Here is a 27,721-nt window from a genome sequence, read left to right on the forward strand (position 1 = left end):
AAGACAGTGCACCTGGAGCTTCTATCTATCTATCTATAGACACACCTACTCATTCCAGGGTTTTTCTTTATTTGTACTATTTTCTACATTGTAGAGTAATAGTGAAGACATCAAAACTATGAAATAACACATGGAATCATGTAATAACCAAAAAAGTGTTAAACAAATCAAAATATATTTTATATTTGAGATTCTTCAAAGTAGCCACCCTTTGCCTTGATGACAGCTTGGCACACGCTTGACATTCTCTCAACCAGCTTCATGAGGTAGTCACCTGGAATGCATTTCAATTAACAGGTGTGCCTTGTTAAAAGTTAATTTGTGGAATTTCTTTCCTTTTTAATGCATTTGAGCCAATCAGTTGTGCTGTGACAAGGTTGGGTTGGTATACAGAAGATATCCCTATTTGGTAAAAGACCAAGTCCATATTATGGGAAGAACAGCTCAAATTAGCAAAGAGAAACGACAGTCCATCATTACTTTTAAGACATGAAGGTCAGCCAATCTGGAACATTTCAAGGACTTTGAAAGTTTCTTCAAGTGCAGTGGCAAAAACCATCAAGCGCTATGATGAAACTGGCTCTCATGAGGACCGCCACAGGAAAGGAAGACCCAGAGTTACCTCTGCTGCAGAGGAAAAGTTAATTAGAGTTAACTGCACCTCAGATTGCAGCCCAAATATATGATTCACAGAGTTCAAGTAACAGACTCATCTCAACATCAACTGTTCAGAGGAGACTGCATGAATCAGGCGTTCATGATCGAATTGCTGCAAAGAAACCACTTGCTGCGAAGAAACCACTACTAGAAGACACCAATAATAAGAAGAGACTTGCTTGGGCCAAGAAACACGAGCAACGGACATTACACTTATGGAAATCTGTCCTTTGGTCTGATGAGTCCAAATCTTCAGGCTGTGTAAGGGCTATTTGACCAAGACGGAGAGTGATGGAGTGCTGCATCAGATGACCTTGCCTCCACAATCACGCAACCTCAACCCACTTGAGATGGTTTGGGATGAGTTGGACCGCAGATTGAAGAAAAAGTAGCCAACAAGTGCTCAGCATATGTGGGAACTCCTTCAAGACTGTTGTAAAAGTATTCCTCGTGAAGCTGGTTGAGAGAATGCCAAGAGTGTGCAAAGCTGACATCAAGGCAAAGGGTGGCTACTTTGAAGAATCTCAAATATAAAATATATTTTGATTTGTTTAACACTTTTTTGGTTATTACATGATTCCATATGTGTTATTTCATAGTTTTGATGTCTTCACTATTATTCTACATTGTAGAAAATAGTAAAAAATTAAGAAAAACCCTTGAATGAGTAGCTGTGTCCAAACTTTTGACTGGTACTGTATCTAGCCACCCTGCAGCAGCGCTTTCACTTGACCCCTCTAACTGGGTACAGACACACTTCAGGCATGAATGGAAACTTGTGGTGAAATGTAGCTGCTCTGTCTGTTTTCTGTGTGCTGCAGAGAAAATTACTTGCTTAGTGTTAATAAAAAAATAAAAATAGTCATGAAGAAAAACAAAAAATCACACCGAATACAAACATACACATACAGTTGAAGTCGGAAGTTTGCGTACACCTTAGCCAAATACATTTAAACTCAGTTTTTCACAATTCCTGACATTTAATCCGAGTAAAAAGTCTTAGGTCAGTTAGGATCACCACTTTATTTAAAAAATGTGAAATGTCAGAATAATAGTAGAGAGAATTATTTATTTCAGCTTTTATTTCTTTCATCACATTCCCAGTGGGTCAGAAGTTTACATACACTCAATTAGTATTTGGTAGCATTGCCTTTAATTTGTTTAACTTATGTCAAACGTTTCGGGTAGCCTTCCGCAAGCTTCCCACAATAAATTGGGTGAATTTTGGCCCATTCCTCCTGACAGAGCTGGTGTAACTGAGTCAGGTTTGTAGGCCTCCTTGCTCGCACACACTTTTTCAGTTCTGCCCACAAATTTTCTATAGGATTGAGGTAAGGGCTTTGTGATGGCAACTCCAATACCTTGACTTTGTTGTCCTTAAGCCATTTTGCGACAACTTTGGAAGTATGCTTGAGGTCATTGTCCATTTCGAAGACCCATTTGCGACCAAGCTTTAACTTCCTGACTGATGTCTTGAGATGTTGCTTCAATATATCCACATAATTTTCCTCCCTCATGATGGCATCTATGTTGTGAAGTGCACCAGCCCCTCATGCAGCAAAGCACCCCCACAACATGATGCTGCCACACCCGTGCTTCACGGTTGGGATGGTGTTCTTCGTCTTGCAAGCATCCCCCTTTTTCCTCCAAACATAACGATGGTCATTATGGCCAAACAGTTCTATTTTTGTTTTATCAGACCAGAGGACATTTCTCCAAAAAGTGCGATCTTTGTCCCCATGTGCAGTTGCAAACCGTAGTCTGGCTTTTTTATGGTGGTTTTGGAGCAGTGGCTTCTTCCTTGCTGAGCGGCCTTTCAGGTGATGTCGATATAGGACTCGTTTTACTGTGGATACTTTTGTACCTGTTTCCTCCAGCATCTTCACAAGGTCCTTTGTTGTTGTTTTGGGATTGATTTGCACTTTTCGCACCAAAGTACGTTCATCTCTAGGAGACAGAACGCGTCTCCTTCCTGAACGGTATGACGGCTGTGTGGTCCCATGGTGTTTATACTTGCGTACTATTGTTTGTACAGATGAAAGTGGTACCTTCAGGCATTTGGAAATTGCTCCCAAGGATGAACCAGACTTGTAGAGGTCTCCAATTTCTTTTCCTAGGTCTTGGCTGATTTCTTTTGATTTTCACATGATGTCAAACAAAGATGCACGGACTTTGAAGGTAGGCCTTGAAATACATCCACAGGTACACCTCCAATTGACTCAAATTATGTCATTCGGCCGATCAGAAGCTTCTAAAGCCATGACATAATTTTCTGGAATTTTCCGAGCTGTTTAAAGGCACAGTCAACTTAGTGTATGTTAACTTCTGACCCCCTTGMATTGTGATACAGTGAATTGTAATTGAAATAATCTGTCTGTAAACAATTGTTGGAAAAATGACTTGTGTCATGCACAAAGTAGATGTCCTAACCAACTTGCCAAAAGTATAGTTTGTTAACAGGAGATTTGTGGAGAGGTTGAAAAACGAGTTTTAATGACTCCAACCTAAGTGTATGTAAACTTCTGACTTCAACTGTATGTGCAAAAACAGCATTATTGTTTGACACATGGGCTGAAACTGCACCATTTTGTTTCTCTCCGTAGCTCACGCACTTTCAATATTTAAATATTCAATCATTTGATTTTTCCATTGTGTTGATGATGGGGCTTGATAATTGATTGTTTTTTTCAAGATTAGAAGAGAATCGTCCAATCCATCGGGTATCTCACTATACCCCCATATGCCATGTCTTGAAATATGCAGACAGGCGGATTAAAAGTACATTTACATTGTAATATTTCTGGCAGCCATCTTTCAAGCTCTGCCCACAACTTCCGGACTTGATAGCATTCCCAGAAAGCATGGAATATTGAGTCATTTTTTGTTTTACACTTAAGACATGACTCTGCCGTTGTGCTGTTGAATTTGTGCATTTTGTCTCTTGTTTCATACGTTAGCTTGTACTGGATTAAGCGTACATTTTCGTTAATTGTAATTTTGTTTGTTATGCCCCAACTTTCCCAACATCTTGTGTCTCTAACCCTGTCTCTCTCTCTCTCCGTCTATCTAACTGAGGATAGACAGACTTGCATTGTGTTTTCTTTGCGTAAAAATACTTTCCCGGTTATAGTTTGTCTTTTCTCCTTGCTTGCTTACGGTCAATATATGATTTTCAGATGTCAGTAAAAGATATGACTGACTTTTGTTTCAAATCTATATTTTGAGATGCCAGGTACAATATGCTGCCCACTTGAAATAGTAGGCTTGTGATTGTCATTTGTCTCCTGAAGAATATTTTATTCTTTATGCTAAGATTTAGTATGATATAATAATTGTATTTTCAGTGCAGTGTACATAGTGTAACTGCAAGACATAGCTCACACCAACTTCCCTCCCTTTGCCTGTCTGGTCTTTTGATCCCCTTCACCTCTGCTAGGCATCTACTTTACACTTCTGTCTACTGCTTTGGCACAGTCAGGATTCAGGAACTGTCTTATGTGTTGTTAGTGTAATATTAGCATTTCTTGTAAACCACTAAGTCTTGCCCGACTGAGTAAAACTGAGAAGATGGAGAGAAACGTTTGTATGCATTAGGCCAATAAGTGAATTAATCATACATTAAGCCAATACAGGCTGGTTAAATTATTCAAATTCTTGGTAGTTTGTTCAACAGAAAAGTGAAACAGAGGAAATTGTAGCCAGTGTAGCTATATAAATAGTTTTTTGCAGCTGAGCTGGTTAGCAAATTTGTTTAAAAAAAATTACTCTAACCCTGTCTCTCTCCGTCTGTCTATCTAGCTGAGGAGGACGGTGTGTGGGAGAGCGGCCTATCCTATGAGTGCAGGACGCTCTTGTTCAAAGCCATCCACAACCTGCTGGAGCGCTGTCTCATGAACCGCAGCTTCGTACGCGTCGGCAAGTGGTTCGTCAAGCCCTACGAGAAGGATGAGAAGCCCATTAATAAGAGGTAAGATGCTCCTACTCACTCCTCCAGTTCTCTCCTTCCTTCCCATCTCCCCAGGGTCGACACTCCTCCAGTTCTCTCCTTCCTTCCCCTCTCCCCAGTGTCGACAGTCCTCCAGTTCTCTCCTTCCTTCCCCTCTCCCCAGTGTCGACAGTCCTCCTGAAAAAAAGTGTCGACAGTCCTTCCAGTTCTCTCCTTCTCTTCCCCTCTCCCCATGTCGACAGTCCTCCAGTTCTCCTTCCTTCCCCTCTCCCCAGTGTCGACAGTCTCCGTCTCTCCTTCTTCCTCCCCTCTCCCCAGTGTCGACAGTCCTCCAGTTCTCTCCTTCTTCCTCCCCTCTCCCCAGTGTCGACAGTCCTCCAGTTCTCTCCTTCTTCCTTCCCCTCTCCCCAGTGTCGACAGTCCTCCAGTTCTCTCCTTCTTCCTTCCCCTCTCCCCAGTGTCGACAGTCCTCCAGTCTCTCCTTCTTCCTTCCCTCTCCCCGCCTGTCGACAGTCCTCCAGTTCTCCTCTTCCTTCCCCTCTCCATGGTCGACAGTCCTCCAGTTCTCTCCTTCCTTCCCTCTCCCCAGTGTCGACAGTCCTTCCAGTTCTCTCCTTCCTTCCCCTCTCCCCAGTGTCGACAGTCCTCTCAGTTCTCTCTCTTCCTTCCCCTCTCCCCAGGCATGCGACAGTCCTCCAGTTTCTCCTCCTTCCCTCTCCCTCTCCTCCTCCACCGTTCCTCTATCTCGTGCACAGTCCTCCAGTTCTCTCCTTCCTTCCCCTCTCCCAGTGTCGGACAGTCCTCCAGTTCTCTCCTTCCTTCCCCTCTCCCAGTGTCGACAGTCCTCCAGTTCTCTCCTTCCTTCCCCTCTCCCAGTGTCGACAGTCCTCCAGTTCTCTCCTTTCCTTCCCTCTCCCCAGTGTCGACAGTCCTCCAGTTCTCCTCTTCCTTCCCCTCTCCCCAGTTGTCGACAGTCCTCCAGTTCTCTCCTTCCTTCCCCTCTCCCCAGTGTCGACAGTCTCCAGTTCTCTCCTTCCTTCCCCTCTCCCCAGTGTCGACAGTCCTTCAGTTCTCTCCTTCCTTCCCCTCTCCCCAGTGTCGACAGTCCTCCAGTTCTCTCCTCTTCCTTCCCCTCTCCCAGTGTCGACAGTCCTCCACCTCTCCCCAGTGTCGACAGTCCTCCAGTTCTCTCCTTCCTTCCCCTCTCCCCAGTGTCGACAGTCCTTCAGTTCTCTCCTTCTTCCTTCCCCTCTCCCCAGTGTCGACAGTCCTCCAGTTCTCTCCTTCTTCCTTCCCCTCTACCACTGGTGTTGTAGTAGCCCACTGAAGGATAGAATAAAGATGGATTGAATACATTTGTCAATAGTTCAAGAACGTCTGATTTGTGCCTCATTTACACTTGGGTGCTGTGCTCTATTAATCAATCAGATAAGTACCCCTCTCTTCTTACTCCCTTTCCAGGTAGATTTAGTCCTGAGCCCAATGCCCATTCTCAGTCCCCATAGAGAAGTGTGTTTTCTGCGTTGGTTAAATAAAGTTGTGAAGGTTTTGAATTGGAGAGCAGGGCTACAGACCCGTTCTTTCTAGCCTGTTGGCTGTACTTCCTGGAAGTGTGTTGCCAAGCCGCAGCAGTGACTGAGCCGTCCCCTCTATCTGGTGGGGAGGATTTGTCTCTGTCAGTGTCTGGCCTCTGATAAGCGAAGGAGGCACACAGCTGCTGAGGAGTAAACAACCGAGGTGGTGACACTCGGTGCTCCTCGTCACCCTAGTCGAAATATCTTGTAGGATTAGTGAATTTTTTCAATAGAATCCTATAGGATTCTCACAATCCTATACGATTTTGTAACACCTCTATCAGAATCCTATTGGACTACTTTTTTCCTATTGGAAATAAAAAGTGATCCTATAGGATTCTTGTAGTCCTATAGGATATTGTGTCACCTGTATCAGAATCCTATTGGAATCCTATTAGACTACTTGGACAAATAATGCCACTTGAATAATGTTTACATAACTTACATTACTCATATCACATGTATATACTATATTTTATACCATCTATTGCACCTTGCCTATTCCGCTCGGCCATTGCTCATTCATATACTTACATGTGCATATTCTCATTCACCCCTTTAGATTTGTGTGTATTAAGTAGTTGTTGGGGAATTGTTAGATTACTTGTTAGATATTACTGCACTGACGGAACTAGACGCACAAGCATTTCGCTACACTCGCATTAACATCTGCTAACCATGTGACAAATAAAATTTGATTTGATTTGACTACTTTTTTCCTATGAGGAATCAAAAGTAATCCTATTGGACCCTTAAGAGTGACTGATGAGGTTACTGCTAGCACAGGCTTGCAGTGTTAATTAACTACCAAGTTCAGTTCGCTGCCTGTGGTTGTGCATAGAATCTCTTTATAACATTATTATTCTAATTGTTTTATCCTTCACTGTGCGTGAATGCAATAACTGTGAGTACAGTATTTGTTTCCTTGTGTTTCCTGACGAAGTTGTCAATGTTGTAGTCATATTTTTGTCATTGTGCAGGATTTTATGCACTCGTTTTTTATTTTTGTAATTTTTTTACAATATATTTATTGGATGCACACTAGCTAAGAAACTACTATCAGCCACATTTTGCCTGTCAGCTGACTAGCTAGCTAATTTGTAGCAATTTGTATCTCATTTTTTAGTCACTGTATTGTTGTAGCAGATGAGAAATGTTTATCTGGTTTGTTTTTGCTAAATATACTGTATGTGCCTTAAGTCAAACCATTTTTAACATTTCTGGTTGATCATAAAAATAAATAAATCACATCATGTTTTTGGACTCATTCAGCAGGTCTTACCCAATTAAGTAGAATACTAATGAAAATGTATGTTGAAAATTCCATTTATATATCTATATATAAGTAGAAAATTATGCTGTTACTGCTTCCTGTTGAACAATAGATTTTGATAAACACCCCAATGTGAAAACACAGTTTTGAAGTTTCCAAATCAATAAACAGTTTGTGATATATTGAAAACATAAACATAAAATGTACTACCTACACATACATGTGCTAAAATAGTAATCATATTACTCGTTTTAAACAAGCACCTTATGAACTGCATATGCACCAAAAACCCTGTGTTTTGACAAGTAGCAGTGAATCACTCATATTGGGCTCCCGAGTGGGGCAGCGGTCTAAGGCACTGCATATCATTGCTAGAGGTGTCACTACAGACCCTGGTTCAATTCCAGGCTGTATCACAACCGGACGTGATTGGGAGTCCCATAGGGTGGTGCACAATTGGCCCAGCATCGTCTGGGTTAGGGTTTGGCCAGGGGTAGGCCGTCATTGTAAATAAGAATTTGTTCTTAACTGGACTAGCCTAGTTAAATAAATAAATATTGGTAAGGGGGGGAAGTCARGTTGTATGCACAGCTGAAACTAACACAACTCAAAACCACATGGAAACTGGAAATATCTGCTGAAGACAAGCTACATTTTGATTTGATTTGGGGGTCGCAGAAATAGAAACACTTTTTTGTCAACCACTCATATTGATATCAGGTTGAAATCAATAGAATGAGAGGGGGAGTCGGGTTACAAGTCCTGTTCAAACTGACCTTACTGAAAAAAAAAAAACAATCTTGGAATAATATGTACAGTACCAGTCAAAAGTTTGGACACACCTACTCACCTACTAAGGGTTTTTCTTTATTTTTATTATTTTCAACATTGTAGAATAATAGTGAAGACATCAACAACAATGAAATAACACATATGGAATCATGTAGTTACCAAATAAGTGTTAAACAAATCTAAATATTTAATATTTGAGATTCTTCAAAGTATCCACCCTTTGCCTTGATGACAGCTTTTCACACTTGGCATTCTCTCAACCAGCTTCACCTGGAATGCTTTTCCAACAGTCTGAAGGAGTTCACACAACACATATACTCAGCACTTGTTGGCTGCTTTTTCCTTCAATCTGCGGTCCATCTCATCACAAACCATCTCAATTGGGTTGAGGTCGGGTGATTGTGGAAGCCAGGTCATCTGATGCAGCACTCCATCACTATCCTTCTTTGTCAAATAGCCCTTACACAGCCTGGAGTTGTGTTGGGTCATTGTCCTGTTGAAAAACAAATGATAGTCCCACTAAGTACAAATAAATAAAAAAACTCWAATTTGGGCTTCTCAGACCAAAGGACAGATTTCCACCGGTCTAAAGTCCGTTGCTTGTGTTTCTTGGCCCGAGCAAGTCTCTTCTTATTATTGGTGTCCTTTAGTAGTGTTTTTTTTGCAGCAATTTGACCATGAAAGCCTAATTCACGCAGTCTCCTCTGGACAGTTGATGTTGAGATGTGTCTGTTACTTGAACTCTGTGAAGCATTTATTTGGGCTGCAGTCTGAGATTCAGTTAACTCTAATTAACTTTTCCTCTGCAGCAGAGGTAACTCTGGGTCTTCCTTTCCTGTGGCGGTCCTCATGAGAGCCAGTTTCATCATAGCGCTTGATGGTTTTTGCCACTGCACTTGAAGAAACTTCCAAAGTACTTAAAATTTTCCAGATTGACTGACCTTTTTGTCTCAAAGTAATGATGGACTGTTGTTTCTCTTTGCTTATTTGAGCTGTTCTTCCCATAATATGGACTTGGTCTTTTACCAATTAGGGATATCTTCTGTATACCAACCCTACCTTGTCACAACACAACTGATTGGCTCAAACGCATTAAGAAGGAAAGAAATTCCACAAATGAACTTTTAACAAGGCACACCTGTTAATTGAAATGCATTCCAGGTGACTACCTCATGAAGCTGGTTGAGAGAATGTCAAGAGTGTGAAAAGCTGTCATCAAGGCTAAGGGTGGCTACTTTGAAGAATCTCAAATATAAAATATATTTTGATTTGTTAAAAAAAAAAGTGGTTACTACATGATTCCATATGTGTTATTTCATAGTTTTGATGTCTTCACTATTATTCTACAATGTAGAAAATAGTAAAATGAAGAAAAATCCTTGAATATGTAGGTGAGTCCAAACTTTTGACTGGTACTAAGGGTCACTGGTTAGAGGACAACTTGTAGAATAATTTTGGATTGTTGCATTTTGTTTCAAGTGGGTTGCCAACGCAGAAAGTTAAACGCAACACTACTTTGTTAATCACTCATGTCGGCCTCAGTTTGAAATCAATAGAGCGGGGGCAAATGTTTGTGTATGCGCTGTTTTAACTAACACCATTCAAAAGCCACAGTGAAATTGAAAATAATTCATGCATCACTGGTTAGAAGAGAATTTGCTGAAGACAGTCATCTGAATTCTAGAATGTTGAATGGAAGTTTTGTGAGGCTGTTGAAACAGGGATGAAAACAAATCAGTTGCATTGTTGTTTCATTTCAACAAATCAAGACCAGCTATAGGATATCAACAGTGACAAGTGTTGGCTGTTATTTGAGCGACTTTTATACAGAGAGCACCCCGAATTTTCACTGCCATTCGAGTTTGAAAATGATAGAATTCCTAAAACTGCCGGTGCGTATGACAAATCCATTAATATTGATCTGTTTTTAAGCAATCGATTGTGTCTACAGACTCCAAACCAATCCAGATGTAGCATGCATCTGTCAGAAAATTGATAAAAAATACCTGATCGTTTATGACAACTGATGTGTCCTCTCCGTCTGTCCCGAACTGCATGGAACTGTGTTGACAGTCAATGATCTGCAAGTCATGTTGCATGCCGAGCCAACCCCAGGCAACATCAGTAGCCTAGTCAAACTGCACACTGTACCCAGCATCGATATTCAGGTAGGCGGCCTGAATATCGCTTATGTATTTCTGAGTTGAAGCTTGTGCAGATTAAATAACAGCCTAATGAGAGAAATGTCAGTCAGTGTGTTGTGGTGAGCAGCCCAGAGCAGGGATTGAAAGGCAAATGAGGAATTATTGATAAGAGCCCCTAACTAACTAGCTAGGGGAGACAGGAGCTCTGTTCCGGCTCAGCGTGGTGTCACAGTGCAGTCAACCCAGGGCATTGTGTGTTTTTCTTTTTGTTTTTGTACTAGCTAAATGTCTCACATGTTGTTGCCAGAAAGCCCAGGAAAGCAGTCGGGTGACAGGCAGGCAGCATTGTGAAAGCTGAGAGCTGCTGGCTGGTTAGGGCCACAGGATAGTGGTGGTTGGTTCGATGGTTAGTTGTTTCTCACCCATTCATTGCTACTGTGGTAACATCCATAGTTTATTATCTGATGGTTGTTTGATTTTAATTTGATGGCTGTTGATGATCACATCAGAGGTTCCATCCCAGACAGTCTTTTTAAAGCCCCTGAAATATCCCCTCTTTCTTATTAAAAAGCACAAAGTTTTCATTGCTTTTGTATGTGAACACAATGGCTTAATTTCATATAACTAATAATTATACTAATACCCTTAGTCTAGTGTGGTGGCCACTGGCCACACGGCAGCCCTGCTCTCTTTCTATTTCTGCTGGCTGAGAAGACCCAGGCCCCAGTCGAGGAGAAGGAACAATGAGGTTTCCTCAGTCAGCCCTGGAATTCACAGCCAGCCATGCCAAGCCCTCTCTCTCCAGTCTCCACTCCCTGTGCTACACAGAGACGGGGACAGGGTATAAATAGATCTACAGCTACCAAGAAAGAAACCAGCCATGTTCTCCTTAGGATGTTGTTGTTGTTCTTCATGACTTTGTTCCTCTTCCGGCCAGGCCGCCGCGGAGGCCGGGGTTGTATTCATTAGACACCTAACGGAATAAACAGAACTGGAACAGGGAGGGACTACCTTGACTTGTCCAATAAGAATAGCTTGTTTTCCGTTTGAAAATGATTCAATAGCAGGTTAGCGTTTTATGTCATGAATCTTGTTCTGGAGGCAGCTCTGCAGAGAGGTCACTAGCTGGCACAGCCACAGTCATGAAATCAGATTTTAACCTTAACCTTAACCACACTGCTAACCATAATGCCATCGCTGCAACTCCTCAACAGGCTCGGGTGAAGCGAAGGTCGAGTCATGCGTCCTCCGAAACATGACCCACCAAACCACCCTTCTTAACACCCGCCCGCTTAATCCAGAAGCCAGTCGCACCAATGTGTTGGAGGAAACACCGCTCAACTGACGACTGCTGTCAGCCTGCAGGTGCCCGGCCCGCCACAAGGAGTCGACCAAACCATCCCTTATCCCGGACAACACTGGGCCAATTGTGTGCCGCCCTATGGGACTCCCGGTCATGGCCGGTTATGACACAGCCTGGGATCGAACCCCTGCAAAGCAGTGCCTTGGACCACTGAGCCACTCGGGAGGCCCAGCGCATGGTGTTTTAATGTTGTGCCCGGTCAGAACTGCTCGTCTATCTGGGGGATAATGTTCTTAAAGAGGTGGTCTTGTACAGTTTTTAACTACACTTTCAAGAGGAAGTCACTTATTATCTTTTCTATTTAAGAGAAAGGACGGTTGTTTGAGATTTTTAGTCTGTTAGGTACACACAGTGCTGAGCTGCTGCTCAGGTTAGTGTTAAGACTGAGAGAAGGAGCTCTTTGCTTTACCTCCCCAGTGGCCAGCTCCAAGTCTCCCAGCTCTGTGGGTTTTTCACCATGGAGCCATTTAGGTTTGTCCCAGAGGAGCCACCGTAGAGGGCTGTTTTTCCCCCAGGGAACCTCCATCCACCAGGGTGGCGATACCTTTCGTCTTGTCACACACTTTGCATAATTTCCAATCATAATTTCCCACTGCCCCTGGGGGTCATAGAAGTGAGATTACTTTTCTGTTCTCCTAACAACTGGTCCAGGAATGGCTGAGTTTGTTCACTCCTAATTGAATGCAGTCTGACTGTCATAGGTGTCAACTGATCCTAGATCAGTGCATAAATGGTAGACAAGGCAGTCTGAGTGTTGTTTACCATCTCCTGTGCTCTGTGAGAGTTAGGTAAGAGTGTTTATTCAGTCTTCCACTTGTGTTGAATACAAATAAACTATTTTCTCAGATGACCTGGGTAAACCTGTTAGAGTGGTAGGCCATGCCATGCTGTCGTCACGCTGACCATGCTGCAACTTAAAGTCACACTCTCCCAGTCACTATAATTATCTAACATCTTACGCAAAGCAGGCTGCCTCTGACTGCAAAGTCACGGTTTCACTCTATGGGGACTTCCTCTTTTTCGTCTCACTGTCAGACAAGATGCTACAGCTGCAAACGTGTGGCACAGCATTTGGCCTATTGCGCACACACACTCTCAAATGTGGTTGTGCTGCGGTCCTGTAAGTAGAGAAAAGTCAACATGTCGGCCACTGCTGTCACTAAGTTGCCTCAGCCTGTCAGTCAGACCAATAGTAAACCCTTAGAGGAAGTGTGTGTTGCAGTGTGTTGCGTAGTGCAATTCTCAGGTCATTGATACCCACTAGTCATCAGACAACTCTCAGCTCTGGAAGTCCTCCCAACTGCTGTTGCTATATTCTCTGTTTAGCCTGTCACTCCTCAGCTCTCCTCCTGTTACGTCTAAGTGGCGTCACCTAGGACTCTCATTGGACGCCTGTGTTGCCATTCGTCTGTGTTCGTATCCCAAAACCCAAACCTCAGCTTGTTTGAAATGCTTACATCACTTCTCTCCAGCTCTTTCACACGCTAATGCACAGTGCACTCCCCCTCCCCCCTCCTTCTCTCGCCTTCTCTCTCACTCTATCTCGGCTTTGCTTCTCTCGCTCTCACCCCCTCTTTTTCTGTCTGTGTTAGTGGTTGATTTTATGTGACCTCCCACATGAAGAATGTATACAGTAGATTCCAGCAGCTCTGGGTTGCTTTGTGTTGTCTGTCAGTTCCAGACATAAGACAGGGAGAGAGCGAGAGAGGGAGAGGGAGAAAGAGAGAGTGTGTTCCAGGACCTGTTTTGGTCTGTAAACCTGGTCTAGATTACCCGCAGGCACCTCTACTCTGCTCCTGGAATGTGTTTGAGAGAGGGAGAGCAATGCTGCACTGTCTGTTGAGGCAGGGCAGGGGGAAGCAACGGAAGCCATTTGAAAGGGAGGGAGAGTGAGAGTGAGGGAAGGAGAGGAAGGGAGAGAACCTCCTCATTGTCATGGCAGCAGGGAGATGCACCCCGGGATGGGTAACGCGTGTTTCCAAGGGGAAGGAGGATGCCTGTCCTCTATTGGTCAGCTTCAAAGAGACTTGTTTATGTTCTGTTGATCCAGGACCTAATTGGTCGTATTTTCAAAGAGCTCAGAAACTCMTTTTTAAGATACCTCAACTCCTAGCCTATGTTCAATAATATTTATACAAATTGCTTGATATGTTGCTAGATTTTGCTTGATAATTCTGCTTGATCTCAACATATCCTTTTGAACATAGTGTTCAATAAATTGACTAAATGACACATGAAGGCGTTGACATTCAGTTTATTCTAGCTTCTGTTATATTTATAGCAGATTGATGTAACAGCTTGCCTGACTGGCAATGAATTTATGCAATGCAGTGTGTTATGCATTGGAGCATATGCCTGTGTTCTTTTCTGCGTAGCGTGTGTTAGAGCTAGGCGATATGGACAAAAATCCATATTGCGATAAATTGACCCAGCGATAAATTATTTTGGCGGGAGTTGCTAGAGCTGGGTGATATGGGGAAAAATACATATCGTGAAAAATGTTGCTATTTTGCTCAATAACAATAAATAGGCCTACACCGATATATATACTTTTTGAATGGACAATTACTTTAGTCATATGAACAAAAATATCTAGTGGCAAGACAACTGAGATGATAGCTTATGATTAAAACATGAAGCTATTTCATCTAACATATCCAGGGGATGTATGATTGATATTGTTTTGGTGCAACCTGTCAAAATAGGATCCAGAATGATGAGATATATTTTTGGCTCTTCAGAGAATTTGCCGTCATCTTTGTGCATATTGGACTATAGGCTACATTACTYACCACCTGAGGAAGTGGGAATTCAAAACACACAGCTAGATTGCTAACTCTAAATATGATATTGTTGCTAGATAGATTCATAAATTAGCCTACATTGCCATCAGTAAATGTAGGCTAATGTCCTAGAAAAACKTTCCATTGCTAGGCTAATTGATGTAGGCCCATTCACTGCAGATGGAGAACCATACTACAGCCTACTCCAGTTGTAAAGTGGTGCCATGAAGTCAATATTAAGAGGTGAGAAATAAATGATATACTCACAGAAAGCTGTGACTCTCTTCTCTGTAACGAGAACAACAGTAGTTGCTTTGAAAACGGCCTTTTTCCTCGCATTGCATTTTGAACAACGGTCGCATGCTTGTTCTTCTCAGAATGCATCTCTCTTCCGGGTGCACAGTGGGGTACGGGAGTGAGAGGGGCTCGCTCACACATCAACAAACAGCCAAACAGGGACATGCAGATACTTTCATAGCATGAATCAACATAATGCATAGACTATTACTGTTGACCAAATAATGGTTTTAGAATAATCTACAGGAACGTTGGGTAGCACAATTAAAGACAATTCTTTAGTAAAGGCAAGTAAGGCAATGTCAGTGTTGGTAATTTTCGGTTTATTGTCCCAGTTGTAGCACGTGTGTTATGCCTGGGTCGTACAGTCCTCCTTGCTTGCTCTCCCCCTCCTCCCCCTCTCTTTCTCTCGCTCTTACTCTCTCCCCCTCCTCCCCCCTCTCTTTCTCTCGCTCTTACTCTCTCCCCCTCCTCTCTCCCTCTCAGATGGAGGTAGGGAGGTGAGGGAGACTCCTTCTGTCCTGTGCTGTGGAGGGCGGAAGCAGAGAGCAGCGCTGCGTTAAGTAGGACAGTGCAGGATAAAGACACACACACACACACACACACACACACACACTGCCTCCAGTCTGGGGCTAAAGCGCTACATTTATACCCTCAACCCAACACGCATGTGCAGATACAGACACACATATACACACACTCAAAGGCAGATAAACACACGTTTACATAGATAACACAATACCAAACACACATGTTTACATAGATAACACAATACCAAGCACACATGTTCACACATATAACACAATACCAAACACACGTTTGCATAGACAACACAATGCCAAAGCACACAATGTTAACATTAGATAACCAATACCAAAACAGCCAACATGTTTACTAGATAACCCAATGCCACACCACGGATGTTACATAGAGACACAATGCCAAACACACATGTTTACATAATAACACAATAACCAACACACTGTTACATAGAATAACACCAATGCCAAAACACACATGTTTCATAGATAACACAATGCCAAAACACACATGTTTACATAGACCAAACACAATGCCCAAACACACATTATACCCAAAGCATAACACACTTACGATAATACATACAAACACACATGTTTACATAGATACATAACCAATCAGCACATGTTACCATAAACGCAATACCAAACACACGTTTAGCATACGACTACAATGCCAAACACACATGTTTACATAGACGTAACACAATACCAAACACACATGTTTACATAGACAACACAATCTCAAACACACATGTTACAATAGACAACACCAATGCCAACACACAATGTTTACATTAGCAATACAATGCAACACATGTTTATCAATAGACAAAACACAATGCCCAACACACAATGTTTTACATAGACAACACAATGGCCAAACACCTGTTTTACATAGACGACAATACCAAACACACGTTTTTGCATAGACAACAAATGCCAAACAACACATGTTTAACATAGACAACACAATGCCAACACAACATGTTTACATAGAACAAACAATCAAAACACACCATGTTACATAGAAACACAATACCGAAACACACATGTTTAATCATAGATAACACAATAACCAAACACACAGTTTGCATAGAATAACACAAACCAAGCACACATGGTTCACGAATATATAACACAATAACCAAACACACTGTTTACATAGAAGCAACAATACCAAACACACATGTTTAAAATAGACCAACACAATGCCAAACACACATGTTTACGATAGACAACACAAATACCAACCCACATTTTCACATATAAATAAACAATACCAAACACACACGCGTGCAATTCACATAGACAACCCAATACCAAAGACACACATGTTTTACATAGACAACACAAATACCAACCACATGTTTACATAGACAACACAATGCCAACACACATGTTTACATAGACAATCACAATACCAAACACATCAATGTTTTAACATAGAAACACAATAACCAAACCACACTTTCATAAAAGCAGCGTAGGATTAAAGATTAAAGATCAACTTTCTTTCGTCATATTAGAGCCCAACCAATGAATTTGACTTCCGCTTTAACCAACCTCTCTGGAAAGCACACAATCCACACACACTACACACACCACAACTATCGTAAACACACACACCACACACCACACACACACACACAGACACACACACACACACACACACACACACACATTTACCGTAAGCTTGACCCAAGTAGTCCTCTGCTCAGCTTACAGGAAATCCTGTGAAGACCAGCAGTGGTTGGGACCAATGTAACCAAGGCGACAGGTAGGGAGACAGATCTGTGGATGGATCATGTTGCCTCCATCAGACCAGAGGAGAGGCTAAACATTAATGTTTGCCTCTACCTCCGATGCTCTCCAACTCCTTCCCTCACTCTCCTTGCTGCTCCTCAGTCCCACCAAGGCTCCCCTCCCATTCCATCCTCTCTCCTCTTCTCACTCTGAGGAAGTGCATCAAAGTTAATCTGGTCACGGCCCCCCACTCACCTTCGTTTCTGTGTGTGTGTGTGTGTTGTCGTGTTGTTTCCTCTGAACTACTTTAGTCCAGGCAGGGGTCGGTACAATGATAGTTGCTTCTCAAATGCAAATCCTTACTTATTAACCCCCCCCCCCCCACCCCCCTGGCTATGGAACACAAGGAATGGGACGAAATGAACTGAGGATTTTGCGAGAAGCTTTGTGTTGTAACAGTCTTTTCCTTGCCCCAGGAAGTTCTGTGGGTGTGTGTGTGTGTGTGTGCTGTGGCGTGGTGTGTGTGTGTGTGTGTGTGTGTGTGTGTGTGTGTGTGTGTGTGTGTGTGTGTGTGTGTGTTGTTGTGGTGTGTGTGTGTGTGTGTGTGTTGTGTTGTGTGTGTGTGGCGCGGAAATGGAGACCAGAAGAGTGTGGTTTATGTGTTTGTTTTGGAGTGTGTGTGTTTTGTGGTGCCTTGTGAGCCAAGACAAGGGTGGTTCTGAGAGTGGCAGACGTGACCCTGGCCATTCATTAAACATGCGCCGTCTGTCTTGGGGCAATTAACTAGTATCGGACCCTTCCTCTATAAGACATAGACAACAACCTTCTCTCCTCCATAGGGAAAACATAGCACCTACCTTCGATCTAACGGCAAAGAGACCGTAGTAAGACACAAGTGAACGCCACCTGTATTTTTTTTAAATTTTATTTTGATTAAATTCACACAAAATTCAGAAGCATGATTGATAAACGTTTTTAGTCCGGTAGTATCACTTTTTTCCATGTATGCTCCAACACAAAGCAGTAGACCGTCCCAGTCTTGTAATACTCTACAGTACAAATACAGCCTCTGTCTCCCTCATACTTCTAGTTACTATATTCGTGCCAGTTTTTGGGACTGTTTCTCTCTCCCTGATACATCTGGGGTGAATTGGATTTCTCTGGTTTCCTAATTGTCCTGAGTGTCATTTCCGTCGCTCTCTCTCTCAAGCTCTCTCACTCCAGCTCTCTCCTCCCTCTCTCTCCTCCAGCTCTCTCCCCCCTCTCTCTCTCCAGCTCTCTTCTCCTCTCTTTCTCCAGCTCTCTCCCTCTCTCCTCTCTGTAGCTCTCTCTCCTCCCTCCACTCTCTCCCTTTCTCCAGCTCTCTCCCTCCTCTCTCCAGCTTCTCTCCCTCCTCTTCTCCACCTCTCCCTCTCTCTCCAGCTCTCTCCCCTCTCTCAAATCTCTCCACTCTCTTCCCTCTCTCTCTCTCAGCTCTCCCTCACTCTCTCTCTCTGTTAGCTCTCTCCAACTCTCTCTTCTCCAGCTCTCTCCTCCCATCTCTCCAGCCTCTCCCTCTCTCTCTCTTCTGTAGATTCTCTCTTTCTCCAGCTCTCTCCCTCCCTCTCTCCAGCTCTCTCCCTCTCTCTCTCTCTGTAGATCTCTCTCTTTCTCCAGCTCTCTCACTCCCTCTCTCCATCTGTAGCTCTCTCGCTCCCTCTTTATTTAGCTCTCTCATTGACAGCTCTAATCTGACATATCTTTATTTGTGGCAGAAAGTAATATGGCTCGGCTGTGTGTGTGAATGTGTGGGTCTGTAGAGATGGTTTAGTGTGCTGCTTATGGTTATGTTCATGACTGAGGTGCATGTGTCTATTCTGTAGATGCCAATTGCTATGTCTGTGTGTACTGTGCATGTGCGGGTATTGTGCCAGTCATGCACACGTCTGTTTGTGTGCGAGTGTGTGCCAGTATGGGGCGGCAGGTAGCCTAGTGGTTAGAGCRTTGGGCCAGTAACCGAAAGTTTGCTGGATCGAATCCCTGAGCTGACAAGGTAAAAACAAGGCAGTTAACCCACTGTTCCCTGGTAGGTCGTCATTGTAAATAAGAATTTGTTCTTAACTGACTTGCCTAGTAAAATAAARAATCTTCCCTGGCAGGCAGACTGTGCTGCTGTGTGCAGTGGTCAGGTGGTCTGACAGTAGTTGGAGATGACATCACTCTGGAAGCACCTCCTTAGCTCTGCTCCCCCCCTACACACACACACACACACACACACACACACACACACACACACACTCTCTGTGTTTCCTCTTGACTGAGCTGGGGGATCCTGCCCTCCCCTTCTCCCCATATCTCTCTCCATCCTTCTCCCTCTCTCTGGTAATGTTAGCAACTCTTGTCATTAGAGCTTGTGCATTGGGCAGCACTGTGCCAGGCAGAATCTCCCAGAGCGAGCTAGTAAGTGTGTGTGTGTCAGACTGTGTGTGTGACTGTCTTCCCCTGTGGGATAATACAGTTCATCGTATCTTTGATTATGAGGTGTGTGTCAGACAAGATGATTAGAGGTGTGTGTTGAGCCCCAGCCCATGCTAGAGCCATTTGTTGTCAGGAAGTGTGCAGCAGCTAAACGGAAGCCCTGTTTTTATTGCACTGCTGGCCAAGCCCAACAAACATCTGAGGAATGTGGCATCTCTCTCTCTCTCTCTCTCTCTCTCTCTCTCTCTCTCTCTCTCTCTCTCTCTCTCTCTCTCTCTCTCTCTCTCTCTCTCTCTCTCTCTCTCTCTCTCTCTCTCTCTCCTCTGTCCTCTGTCCTCTGTCCTCTGACTTCCATTTCATTTTCTGTTTACCCTCAAGTTTGATTGTGGGCGATATTTCTGTTTACCCTCAAGTTTGATTGTGGGCGATAAATCTATATGTACAGTGCTCTAAGAAAGTATTCACACCCTTTTAGCCTCCCCCCCACACACACACATTTTGTTGTGTTATAGCCTGAATTTAAAATGTATTAAATTGCGATTTTTGTCATTGGCCTACCACAATACCCCATAATGTCAAAGTGGAATTATGTTTTTTGAAATGTTTACAAATTAATAAAAAATGAAAAGCTGAAATGTCTTCAGTCAATAAGTATTCAACCCCTTTGTTAATGCAAGTCTAAATAAGATCAGGAGTAAAAATGTGCTTAACAAGTCACATAGTAAGTTGCACGGACTCATTCTGTGTGCAATTATAGTGTTTATCATGATTTTTGAAGACTACCTCATCTCTGTACCCTACACATACAATTATTTGTAAGATCCCTTAGTCGAGCAGTGAATTTCAAACACAGATTCAACCACAAAGACCAGGGAGGTTTTCCTGCCAAAGGCCTGTGGTGATCCTCTGGGCTGGTATATTTATGTGGTGGTGATGATGATATGATGCATATTCTTCCACAAAGTGGAAGCAGTGATAACGGTCAGCCTGATAATATCAATACCACCAGGTCTTTCCCTTTTTCTCTCTCGTCCCCTGGCTCTGCCTCCAGGCTGCCCTTTGCCACCTAATTTCGATGGCATGCCTGTGCCAAACAACACAAGGTAAATTCACCACCTGGTCTTTAAAGTGCACCATGGCTGGTGTCCAAAACCACAAAGGATCATCTTATTGTCTCCTGTCTTCCTGAGCTAAAGGCCAATCAGGATTTGCATCAAAGAGAGAGGAAGAGTAGCAGGAAGAGAGCAACTCTGTTTGGGTGTGTTTACTGAAAGGGGGCTTATGTAAATGTTTTAATGAGATGACATTAGACTGCATGCTCTCTCAGTACAGGGCAGTGTTCCAACAGCAGCCTAGTAGAGTATCCTCTCCCTGTTTCCTTGCCTTTATGATAAGTGTTCAGATCAGTGAAGTAGACAAGGAAGTAAAGCCGTCCAAGAATATTGGAACATTATTCAAATCTGTACTTCAATGGCTGCCCACTCTACACCCCCTAAATACCTTCACACAGCCCAACCCCACCCTGCCTGCCGCAGTTCAGACACACCTGATATGTTTATCAGTCAGTGTGTGTAATGCTATGGGGCTATGGTGTGTGTTTGCGTGCATGGAGGACGCGGGGATGTTTGCAGAAGAATTGAGAGCTTACAGTTTGTTTGGAGCTGACAGCGTGTGTGCGCTGGTCGTGACAATCACAATGGGCCCATGGTGGCACGCCACACGGCCGAGGCAACAGTAGTCACGTCAGCCCAATGTGATCGTGCTGCACTTTTCAGCCAACTCGTATCACTGGGGCTCGCAACAAATCCCCTGCTCATTTGTGTGTGTGTGTGTGTGTGTGTGTGTGTGTGTGTGTGTGCACGTGCACGCACGCACGCGTCACATCGGTTAGTCATGTGTCTCTGTTGTATTTGTTGTTGTTTTTATAATTCCGGGCAAGGGGGCTACTAAGGGTTAAAAGCAAACACCAGTTTTTTACCTAGTGACATTTATTCGTTGCACAATGGAGAAAAACATCAGCTGATAAGAAATGCCTCGATAAGCACTTAAGAATTGGATCAATACTCACTGTTTAATGTACTCTCTCCGTGTGATGATATTTAAGACAGGAAACATTGATTACATATCCATCTGGGAACCTTCTCATTCTAAACTTCACATTTTTGTATTTAAAAAAAAATCTAAATCCATATAACCCTCTTTCAATGGTAGCTCACTGAATTGACCAGTGAGTTTTTCTGATAGAGGGTGAAAAGGATCATTGCCCAGACAGTCTGTGTTGATGTGATGTGGCTGCTGTTCTGCCTACTGGGCCACAGCTGGCAGCCCTCCATCCCTTTAGCTCCCTCAGCCGGGCAACACATAACACACACACACACACACACACACATATATATATATATATACATACATACACACACACACGCACACACACACCACTAAAATGTTTTAAAATGGAAATAAACGTTCCTTATTGGATTTCACTCTGTGTCAAAGTGTTCTCTCCTACCAGCTTTATAGATCACACTCTTTCAGCACAGTCTGAGGCTGGCTCTGAGTGTGTGTGTAGAAGTCCACTGGTGTGGGTGATGAGAAGTGTGTGTTTTTGTGTCCTTGAAAGGGGGTGTGAGTAAATGAGGATTTTGTGGTTTCTCTATTTACTCCTGCGATGCTGCTCTCTGCAGACAGCCTGTGTGTTTAGTCTGCACAGCTCACACAGGCAAACAGTAGTACTGGTATTGTTTTGCATACTGAGAGGGATGACACCGACCCAAAGCACAGCAGCTATGCTCTCTCTCTCTCTCTCTCTCTCTCTCTCTCTCTCTCTCTCTCTCTCTCTCTCTCTCTCTCTCTCTCTCTGTCTCCCTCTGTCTCGTCCGTCTCTCTCTCGTCTGTCTCTCTGTCTCTGTGTGTGTCCTCCTCTTAGACCCCCTCACCTGGTTGTCTAGACCTGCTCTCTTCCTCTGTGGCTCAGCGCCATGGTACAGAAGGTCGGAGCACATGCCTGATTTAGTCTCCAGCCCCCCCCCCCCCGCCCTCTGTGTCACCCTCAACGGTGTTGCCTGAGTTGTGACAGCCTGAAGGCTTGCCACTGCATGTGTATATGTGTGTAGTGGTGCTGGAGAAGCGGGTATACTCTAAATTTGCCCAACATTTCCCAAAACGCCCCCACCCGGTGGAAAGAGAAGGTGCCCTGTGTGAAAAATTCTATTAGAAACAGTGACAGCAGTCTCTGAATGACCTAACATATAAAATCCCATATGGGTCTTTCACAGTCAGGCCACCCAAGCTTGTACTGTGGCAAGTACGCTAATAGTAGGCCTACTATTGAAACACATAAATTAGTTAAGAATTCACAGGTTTTCCTGCTCTGTCACACCTTTTTCATAGAAAGAACAACAACATTGGAAGTTCTAAGTCCACAACAATGTTTTAAGCACATCAGGAGACCCACTTTTGAGGTCTTTGGAGAATATATTTTTGTGTAGTTACCCTTTAATTCAAGTTCCCTAGCACTGTTGTTGGGTTAGGGTGTTTTGTAGCACATGAGATGGAGTTTGCAAAACACATGGCCACTGGATTGATGCAAATAATCATACAGTATCATTCTATCAGGGAGGCATAGGCTACTTTGTAGCTAGTTAACATTTAATTGAGAAGGTTTTTGGGAAAGTCTTCCCATGTACCAGAAGACGGTTAGGCATATCATCAGCATCGCTATATTTTTCCTGTTCGTTAATTGTTTGAAACCTGGACGTTTTACTATATATGATGAGGTATGTCTTACCTTCAAAATCCCACCATAGAAACATGGAGGCAATTATTTTATAAAGACTTCCTCATATGCGTTCTCCTGTTCTATTGGTTCTTTCATTGTCTAGCATTATCATATTAGCAACCCATAATAGTTGTTGCATCTTTAGATCTCTCCTCTTTCTAAGTTTCTAATGGATATTTCCATCTCTGTCCATGAAACCGCTCACATGTGCAGTGCGGAATGTAGAACAGTGTTTTCCTGCTAATTTCATTAGGTCTATTGCCGTGTGCACATTGCTGCCCTAAAAATGTAAAGAAATAATAGTTTATCGGCATTTTAAGCTAAACATTCTGATCTGATCCATCAGCTTCATTAACCCTTTAGAACCCATAGCGGCCGTCGATAGCCTTTCTTTAAATTACTATAGCGGTCGCGAACGGCCTTGTTTTTCTAACAATAATATCTGTGTTTTTTAAAACATCATTACTCAAAATGACGCCGCCTAAGTGGACAGGACTTTTCACTGTGAAAGAGGCTGTATTGTATCTATGTTGGTTGGTGTTACGGATTTGGACACATCCATGCAATTTGAAAAGCTGATGATGATGTCGAGGTGAGTGAAATTAAGTAAACAGTAGATATATGTTTGGTGTTGTTGATGTTTGATGCTGTGAAACTTGGGGATTAGCTCTCAGAATAGCAAGTCATGTCATGGTAACTTCGTTGGTACAGGCGAGCACATTAGCAGTGGAGCTCGAATGATTGCTCTCTGTCTCATGGAAATAGTTGCAGTGTTTATCTATATAGTCAGCTAACTACTTGGTTGTTTTGTCTTGTTTCTACCTATGTAATTCATATGGAAACATCCCAAGCTGCTTGCTAGTCTGTCGGGCAAGAAATGTTGAGTGTAGCAGCAAATTAAGGCGGTGCTCACAAAGTGTCAACCTCAACTGTCACTTTCACTAGCTATCCATACAGACAACCAGCTAACTAGCCACCGAAATGAAGGCTAGAGTAATTTGTTTTTATCTGATGGGTTTAGGTTATGGTTTGTCATGTTTGCTAGGTGCAGATAGTCATAGGCTATACATTGCCTCGTTTTCCTATTATTTAACAGCTTAGCTGCCGTGTTAAGGTGGTAGATGACCGCACAGTGGAGGTCATATGATGAGTTGGATATCTGTTTACATAGCTAGCTAACACGTTGCTTGTTTTGTTCTGTTTCTACCGATGCAATTCATTTGGAAACTGTCCCAGCTTCGTAACTAATCAGCTAACATTGGCGAACTCTGCAGTTAGTCTGTCAGGAAAGAGAGAGAGAGAGATATGTAACTGTATCACACAATTTATCATGGAATCCTCTTATTAGGAAGAGAGAGACAGTGTGTGAGAGAGAGAGAGATTATGTTCCTGACCACAATTGTATCCTATTTGTTGTTCCTCTGTTCCTCTAGGTCAGTGAAAGTGAGGGAAGTGATGTGGAGAGTCAGGGCTCAGCGGCAAAAGGCAGGGAGGAATAGGAGTTAGAAATGATTGGAGGGATAGAGATGGAGTGGAGATAGAGGAGAGTGGAGGGAGAGAGGAAGAGGAGAGTGGAGAAGAGGGCGAGTGGAGGGAGCTTAGAGGAGGAGGGAGAGTATGAAGCAGAGAGAGGAGGAAGAGGGAGAACACACCTGAGTGTGTCTGCCCCAAGTCCCACCATTCACCATGTACCACACAGCCTGGGCCTAAAGTGACAGTGGCAGGGGGTTTGGAGTTGTTTTTAAAAGTGGTAGGAATTTACAGTATATCTGTTCCAGAGCTTGTAATGGATTACAACAAGAAAATGGGCGGGGTTGACCATCTTGACCAACTGAGGAGCTATTACAATGTTGCACGCAGCGGCAAAAAATGGTGGAAGTATGGGTTTTGGGGGATGCTCAACATTGCCATCATAAATGCTACATTGTCTGGGGGACTCTGCAAAGGCCCATTCTCAGAAGCCGCAGGCGCTGTTCCCAGAAGGCTTTCAAAATGCAGCTTGTGCATTCACTTTGTGATATGGCTACAGTGGCAGGAAGAGGGGAGACAATAGCGTGGCACCAGGGCGTGTGGACCAAGTTGTAACTCAGGTGAAGTTTGAAGGGCGCAAGAGAGGGTGTGTGGTGTGCATCCGGAGTGGACGCAGGGCAAAGAGTGGGAGATGTGTAGAAACCTCCTTTGGGTGCTCTACTTGTTCTGTACCACTTTGCAGGATGGGGCCGTGCTTCCAGAAGTTCCATGACATGTTGTAGGCTAAATGCAAACACTTAAGCGTCAGTGTGACGTACAGTATGAATTTGACCTACAAATCTTTTATTGTCTCTGAACAGTTGTTGTTTTGTATCTTCTTTATCTGTGTCTTGTTGCATTCAATAAATTGTTGTCGAAGTAGGTTACTATTTCCACATTTTGTGTCAGGCCTGGTCTGTACAAAATCTTATTAGAGAGGTTACTGTAATAGGTCTGGTTGTAGCTGGTGCAGAGGAGTCAGGCGCAGAACAACAGAGATGAGTAATGCACGTAAATTTACTCAAGACTTTCAAATCCAAGTCGATAATACCGAGCCCACAATACGGACCATAAATACAACAAACAAACACGCACAAAAGCCATGGGGAAAACAGAGGGTTAAATAATGAACATGTAATTGGGGAATTGAAACCAGGTGTGTAAAACAAAGACAAAACAAATGGAAAATGAAAAGTCGATCGGCACTGGCTAGAAGGCCAGTGACGTCGACCGCCGAACGCCGCCCGAACAAGGAGAGGGACCGACTTCGGCGGAAGTCGTGACACTTACCTACATTTTGAAACAGTCTCTGAATAATTGTTTGCATTTTTACATTGTTACAGAAGTAAGAATCGTTGTCAATCAAATAGCCTACTTTGTGTGGGTTTTGAAATACTTTCTGAATATTGTCCTCAGGTTACATTTTGGATAATTGTATTTATTTATATGTAAAATAAATAAAATATATTATACTTGGTACATTTTGAGTGAGTAATTTTGTCAAATTTACTATAATTTAAATACTGTMGTTTTTTTGATAGTGTGTATTTACACAATTGAAGACAATATGAGTGTTATTCCTATTGACATGAATGTGGTGTCATATTAAAGAAGAGGTTGTGCTCTTTAAAACTAAGCTAACATGTGATTGTCATTTGTTCTGTTTGTTTGAAATGTGTGACAAAATTTGCTTTATCTTGAAATGTTTCAGTAATTTACAGCATCATTCTATAATTCTATTAGGGTCTAAAGTGTTAATTGATACGGCGTATACCTTCACTACWCTACTTTGGTATTCATATTGGGGAATAAGAAGCGAGTATACGTAATTCCCACTGAAAAACAAGTGGCTATACAGTAGTGCAGAGTGATTGGTGCTTTTTGAGGTCAGTTAAATTTCGGGTTTAGATTTTTTATTTTTGTCATTAAATGCACAATGCATTATGTGGGTTAAATGCTGTAACAACACAGAAAAAAACAATTAATACAAGCCCAATGATAGTAGTGACTGCCATTACTTAAAATCACTTATTAACCATCATTTATTCACATTATTTTACTTTATTCAAATATTTCAGTTATTGTGTATATTACATTTGATGACTTATTTCATTCCAAGTCATATTTCATTCCAAGTCATTTCATCTCTATAGAGATGCTATGTTGTCTGACAAAATCACTATTTTAGTATGAAACAACTGTTCTATCCCTCTTAATCGCGCATTCGTCTGTCAGACGTAAAATAAACACATACCGGACAAGTAGGCATGCAATGGATTATGGTCATTGTAGTTAATTACCATGTTTTCTGCTATAAACTATGTGGAAAATTGTCCTGTTGGAAACTACAACTCCCTATTACGTTGCACAGTAACTTGATCACACTTGATCTGATTTATCACTACAGAAACTGTGCATTGAGCTCACACAAGAAAAAAACCAGACCATCAATTAGTTGTTAAATTTTTTKAAAATAACCGACTTGTCGGTTAATGCGCAACAGTAATATTCAGCGTATACCCTCCACTACACCACTGTGAGTGAGTGTGTGTATGTGTGCGTGTGATATCTGCTCTCCTAGATAATAAAGGAGAGGTGTGAGGCCTCCTCACTCGCTGAATTGTTGGCTCCCTGCCCCACCTTGCCTCAACTGCCCAGACACACACACATCACAGGAGGCCCGAGAGGATCAGCGCTCTACTTCTGGGCAGGCATGACACACCTTACTAACAGAGCCTGTTTCCCACTCACAGCCAATGGGTGGCAATATTTATTACTCCTGTATTACCTTACAGCTCTTTTATATTAGCTGACTCTGATCTAGCGGTCACTCTCCTGGCTGTCAGGGCTCTTTTATATTAGC

General features: G+C 42.9%; 1 protein-coding gene across 2 annotated transcripts in view; it reads left to right on the forward strand.

The window, feature by feature from the left end:
• Nucleotides 1-27,721, forward strand: part of med13a (mediator complex subunit 13a) — a 106,389-nt gene that overhangs the window by 23,652 nt on the left and 55,016 nt on the right. For both annotated transcript variants that reach the window (XM_024012339.1, XM_070449402.1), the window contains exon 3: nt 4,456-4,624. In XM_024012339.1, coding sequence (XP_023868107.1) covers nt 4,456-4,624 — 169 coding nt within the window. The remainder of the gene's footprint in view (nt 1-4,455; nt 4,625-27,721) is intronic.

Source organism: Salvelinus sp. IW2-2015, linkage group LG20, assembly GCF_002910315.2.
Source record: "Salvelinus sp. IW2-2015 linkage group LG20, ASM291031v2, whole genome shotgun sequence".
NCBI lineage: Eukaryota > Metazoa > Chordata > Actinopteri > Salmoniformes > Salmonidae > Salvelinus > Salvelinus sp. IW2-2015.